We start from the raw sequence: 6,222 nt of genomic DNA, 5'->3' as shown, positions 1-6,222 counted from the left end.
CGAGCTGACAAGGTAAAAATCAGTTGTTCTGCCACCAAAATAGCACACTGTTCCTAGGCCGTCATTGTAAATAAGAATTTGTTCATATCTGACTTGCCTAGTTAAATAAAAGGTAAAATCAATTAAAAATATATATACATATATATAATTTAATACTCCAGACTTCGACATTGCTCATCCTAATATTTCTATATTTCTTAATTCCATTATTTAACTTTTAGACTTGTGTGTATTGTTGTGTATTGTTAGTTATTACTGCACTGTTGGAGCTAGGAACACAAGCATTTCACTACACCGCATCTGCTAAATATGTGTTTGCAACTAATACAATTTCATTTGATTTAGTTTTGAGTTCATAACAAGCGATAATGAGTTCATAAAGAGTTTCTAACAAGCTAAAACGAGTTAGTAAAACCCAGTTTATAACAAGCTATAATGAGTTTATAAGGAGTTTATAACAAGCTATAAAGAGTTTAGAAAGAGTTTATAACAAGCTATAATGAGTTTATAAAGAGTTTATATCAAGCTATAATGAGTTTATAAAGAGTTTCTAACAAGATATAATGAATTAGTAAATAGTTTATAACAAGCTATAATGAGTTAGGTAAATAGTTTATAACAAGTTATAAAGCATTTTATAAGAAGTTGATAAAACATAGAAAGGGAGAGATGGAGGGATGGTTCTACCTCTTTTAGTCGTCCAGAGGTAAAGGAAGGTGAGAGGACACTGCCAATCCAGTCTCCATGTATCGTCCTCGGCGACGGACAGCGCATCAAACATCTCACCGTTCAGATGGAAGTCCTAAAACATGGAGGACAGTTGTATTAATGATCAAACAGCTCACCATTCAGACAGAAGTTCTAAAACATGGAGGACAGTTGTATTAATGATCATACAGCTCACCATTCAGACAGAAGTTCTAAAACATGGAGGACAGTTGTACTAATTATCAAACAGCTCACCATTCAGACGGAAGTCCTAAAACATGGAGGACAGTTGTATTAATGATCAAACATCCTCACCGTTCAGGCGTAAGTTCTAAAACATGGAGGACAGTTATAACAATGATATGATTTCATATTGATCAAAGTATTTACATAATAGTCACACTACTTTAAAATGAATGAATAATGAATGCCACAAATAATGTATTAATAATATCAGTAATAATGTTAGGATTATTATTATTCAGATTATTATTGGGGAATGTGTGTGTGTGTGTGTGTGTGTGTGTGTGTGTGTGTGTGTGTGTGTGTGTGTGTGTGTGTGTGTGTGTGTGTGTGTGTGTGTGTGTCTCACCCTGCGGTTGATGAAAATGTTGTAACACTCTTTAATCAGGATGGTCTTGATCATGCTTTTGTCCATGATACACAAAACAGGCTGCCTCCCATCATAGATCCTTCACAGAGGAGAAAGATACCTGGCTTTAACCACTATTTATATATACACCTACATGGTACACAAAACAGGCTGCCTCCCATCATAGATCCTTCACAAGGAGAAGCACACAGGGTTGGGGAGTAACGGATTACATGTAAGGGATCTTTTTTAAACGGTAACTGTAATCTGTTTACATTACCAGCAAAAAGTATTGTAATCAGATTACAGATATTTTTAAAAACTAGATGATTACTTTGAGGATTAATTTAAATTCAGAAAAGATGTTTGTGAAAAAATAACTTTCGACACTTCTCTGTTTTCTCAATGACATTCAAATCAGCATTGAAAAAGAGCCAGCAAGTTTAAGTTTGTTTAATCCTATTATTATATATAGTAGTGTTAGGTTCTGATTTCTTGATTTATGAAATCATGAAATATACTTATTCCTGTCACTGAGGGAGAGAGGGGAATGTATCATGTTTACATTATGTCAGGATATGTTATTGTCATGGATCCTAGAGAGGAGGATAGACACCGTCTGGTACAAGACAACATAACAGCCCGTGAGTTGGGGAGGAGTGAGCACTTTGGGGCAGAGGTCAAGTCAGATGAAGTGAGGAAGAACAGGAATCACTAAGGTTCTGTATTGGCTGTTCAGATGTGTAGGAGGAGACTCAGCATAGGAGAAAGGGTTAAATATCAGTGTTTGTGTGAATATGTATTTTGTCTGATGCAGCTGTATTGACCCTAATGGGCGAATAAACTTGATTTAAGCTTTATTAATCATCCGTGAGTTTTACTGGGTTCATTTTAGAACCTAACAGTAGAAAGCGATATGTTAGAAGAAGCCTACATAACCAACCCAGAAGTAAATGTATTGCCTCTTAAAGGGAAAGTAATCTAAAAGTAACTGAATGTAATCAGATTACGTTACTTAGTTTGGGGTAATGTTGGACAGGTAAAACTAGTAACTGAATGTAATCAGATTACGTTACTTAGTTTGGGGTAATGTTGGACAGGTAAAACTAGTAACTGAATGTAATCAGATTACGTTACTGAGCTTGGGGTAATGTTGGACAGGTAAAACTAGTAACTGAATGTAATCAGATTACGTTACTGAGCTTGGGGTAATGTTGGACAGGTAAAACTAGTAACTGAATGTAATCAGATTACGTTACTTAGTTTGGGGTAATGTTGGACAGGTAAAACTAGTAACTGAATGTAATCAGATTACGTTACTTCTTCTTTTAGTTTGGGGTAATGTTGGACAGGTAAAACTAGTAACTGAATGTAATCAGATTACGTTACTGAGCTTGGGGTAATGTTGGACAGGGTAAAACTAGTAACTGAATGTAATCAGATTACGTTACTTAGTTTGGGGTAATGTTGGACAGGTAAAACTAGTAACTGAATGTAATCAGATTACGTTACTGAGCTTGGGGTAATGTTGGACAGGTAAAACTAGTAACTGAATGTAATCAGATTACGTTACTTAGTTTGGGGTAATGTTGGACAGGTAAAACTAGTAACTGAATGTAATCAGATTACATTACTTAGTTTGGGGTAATGTTGGACTGGTAAAACTAGTAACTGAATGTAATCAGATTACGTTACTGAGCTTGGGGTAATGTTGGACAGGTAAAACTAGTAACTGAATGTGATCAGATTACGTTACTGAGCTTGGGGTAATGTTGGACAGGTAAAACTAGTAACTGAATGTAATCAGATTACGTTACTGAGTTTGGGGTAATGTTGGACAGGTAAAACTAGTAACTGAATGTAATCAGATTACGTTACTTAGTTTGGGGTAATGTTGGACAGGTAAAACTAGTAACTGTAACAGATTACATTTAGAAAGTAACCTACCCAACACTGGAAACCGACATATTTATTAACCACCTCTTATAAAATTACATAGAAAACATTATTCTGGTTTTGGTTGACATTACTAATACTATTCCTCATGGTCACATGACAGCTCGAGCAGGTGATGAATTGTAAGGAAAGAGCATAGTACAGTTGTGAGTCATCTTAGTACGGTACAGCCAACTGAACTCACCCCCAGATTCTCCCATGCTTCTGAAAGCACTCTGTGTCAAAGTTAGTGAAACCCTGCAGAGAGAGACAGAAAAGGAGAAACAGCTGATTCATGCCTGGGCATGCCCTAGGAGGTCATCCAGGTGTGTCCTACAGCTGAACAGAGAACACACCTGAAACAGGTGAGGGTTGAGGAGGGTTTGTTCTTTTCTATGGTCCTCAGGGTCAAGCAACACAACGTCTACACTGATCATGTCTCATATTACCTTTTATTTATCTATTGTTCAAACAACCGGCTCGTCCTCTTTTTCCTTATCAATGTATTGTTTTACACAGGGAGGAAAATAACACTATTGTTTAAAATATGAGAGAGATGTTTATTCTGAATGGGCACTAACCTTTTTATACTCCATCATTGTGCCAAAGTAAAGTAGGGGTTTGGGACCAGGGATACCCATCTTAGTGAAAACACCATAGGGCCAGTACCCGTACCTGTACACACACATTAACTAGTAATTGTTCTACAGAAGTATACAAAATATATATCTTATCTTGCATTGTTGGAAAAGGACCCCTAACTAAGCATTTCACTGTTTGTCTAAACCGTTAACTACGATAAATGTGACAAATAACATTTGATTTGATGTAAGTCCTTACACTACTATTAGGGTGATGAGGAGGGCCAGGAGGGTCCATGTCTCAGCGGAGAAGTATGGCAGAAAACTCATCATCTTTCCTCCGGTTCGGCTCCCTGCTGCTTCTGAAAACAAAGGTTCCGTTTTCTCTCAGGCTCGTTTGAGTTCACTTCTCCAATGGTCTGACAGGTTTTCAGTTGTTTTTTCTGTCCGGTTCTAGTGTGGTTCTTCTGTGACGAGGCCGATCTCAACTATCGACCGTTGCTCTTCTCCGTACTCTGTTTGAGACCGTGCAGGTTACAAGTGATTATTGTATCAGGTCGGAAAAGCACCTGTGTGATGCTAGCTAGAATAATGATGAGCAACAATGGAATTTGCGGTTTGACTTCAAAATAAGAGTCCCATACTGTAACTGATGCAAACGGATAGAAATAGTGTAATTGTGACTGCATTATAATTGCTTTGGGACATACTTCTATTTTACTGTACAGCTTTACCTCTGGATCTTGGGTCCATGAAATCTGAAGAGTTTACACAAATAATAGCGTTATAGCTCTTATTGCAGGACTTTAACTGTTGGAAATCACCTCACAATTCCATAAGTTTATTTAAAAAATAATAACATTTAACCTTTATTTAACTAGGCAAGTCAGTTAAGAACAAATTCTTATTTACAATGACGGCCTACCCCGAAGATGCTGGGCCACTTGTGCGCCGCCCTATGGGACTCCCAATCACGTCCAGATGTGATACAGCCTGCATTCGAATCAGGGACTTTAGTGACGCCTCTTGCACTGAGATGCAGTGCCTTAGACCGCTGCGCCACTCGGGAGCCCTGTACATTGCAATATGAATGTTCAATAGGCACTATAGGCTGAATTATGAGGTGATTTCCCACAGGTAAAGTCCCGCAATAAGAGCTACGATGCTAATATTTGTGTAAGCGCTTTAGAATTGTAATCCGTGGGTGTCAATGACTAGGCTGGTACCCCACATCATGATCCCAAGATCCATAAGGCTGGTACCCCATGTCATGAACCCCAGATCCATAAGGCTGGTACCCCATGTCATGAACCCAAGATCCATAAGGCTGGTACCCCATGTCATGAACCCCAGATCCATAAGGCTGGAACCCCATGTCATGAACCCAAGATCCATAAGGCTGGTACCCCATGTCATGAACCCAAGATCCATAAGGCTGTACCCCATGTCATGAACCCAAGATCCATAAGGTTGGTACCCCACGTCATGAACCCCAGATCCATAAGGCTGGTACCCCATGTCATGAACCCCAGATCCATAAGGTTGTACATTCAAGGTATGTTGCAGTCCTGAAGACTAACATCCACAGTGCAATTTTATCAGATTTTATTAGGTGTCAAATTAACTAATTATTATATTTTGTTGAATTTATATAACATTATTCCAACCTTGTTTTCGAATTATCTCGTCCAAATGTAGCATGATTCCATTTGTATCCGTTTGCATCAAGTTTCAATTGGTAACTTTTATTTTGAAAACCGAACCACCGATTCTACTATTGTTGCTCAGGCAAATGTTGTTCACGACAAACACGCAATAAGGAGATAGGAGGGACACTGTGTGAGAGGTCAATGCGAAGCAGGGATACTTATTCTCCCTTTTGTTCTTTAACTATTTGCACATCATTACACCACTGTGTGTAGACATAATATGACATTTGAAATCTGGATGTGGAAAAGTGTTTATCTGGATATTTACTTTGGTCGAAAGGACGGTTAAAATCAAAAACACAATAACAAGCCAACTCACTTCCTCGTTACATTACGAGACTCACTGCAGCGAATGCACTCTTTCTTTCTCAATCTCGTGCGCGCACACACACGTTAACTCCGCCTGACCCTCACAGCCACTCAGCTGTAATCGTCAGTCCTGGTGCCGTACCAACAGTAACAACACAGCATTTTCCATAACACAACAGTAAATCACAGATAGAACAACGAGCCAGATGTTTCACCGGATGAATAAATCTGAAGCATCCGGTTAGTATTTCAAATACCAAATATGGTGATGAGAGGAAGTCCAGTGGCCGTCAGTGGGAGAAGACGGAGCAAGATTCTCATTAATGAAACACCAATCTCAGTCGGTTTTCTGTTTCCCAAACTAGAATCTGTTTTCGACTTTAGCCAA

General features: G+C 38.5%; 1 protein-coding gene across 1 annotated transcript; it reads right to left on the bottom strand.

Moving 5' to 3' along the window:
• Positions 1 to 739: 739 nt before the first annotated feature.
• Positions 740 to 6,016, bottom strand: LOC123739202 (cytochrome P450 3A27-like). The gene is made up of 7 exons (XM_045713671.1): positions 5,845 to 6,016; positions 4,076 to 4,331; positions 3,817 to 3,910; positions 3,441 to 3,493; positions 1,301 to 1,400; positions 964 to 979; positions 740 to 802 (listed from the first exon to the last, which is right to left on the bottom strand). Exons 2-7 carry the CDS (start codon positions 4,147 to 4,149, stop codon positions 783 to 785), a joined length of 357 nt encoding a protein of 118 aa, XP_045569627.1. The 5' UTR covers positions 4,150 to 4,331; positions 5,845 to 6,016; the 3' UTR covers positions 740 to 782.
• Positions 6,017 to 6,222: the final 206 nt, after the last annotated feature.

This window comes from Salmo salar, unplaced genomic scaffold, assembly GCF_905237065.1.
Source record: "Salmo salar unplaced genomic scaffold, Ssal_v3.1, whole genome shotgun sequence".
Taxonomy (NCBI): Eukaryota; Metazoa; Chordata; class Actinopteri; order Salmoniformes; family Salmonidae; genus Salmo; species Salmo salar.
This window is presented reverse-complemented; position numbering and strand designations above follow the sequence as displayed.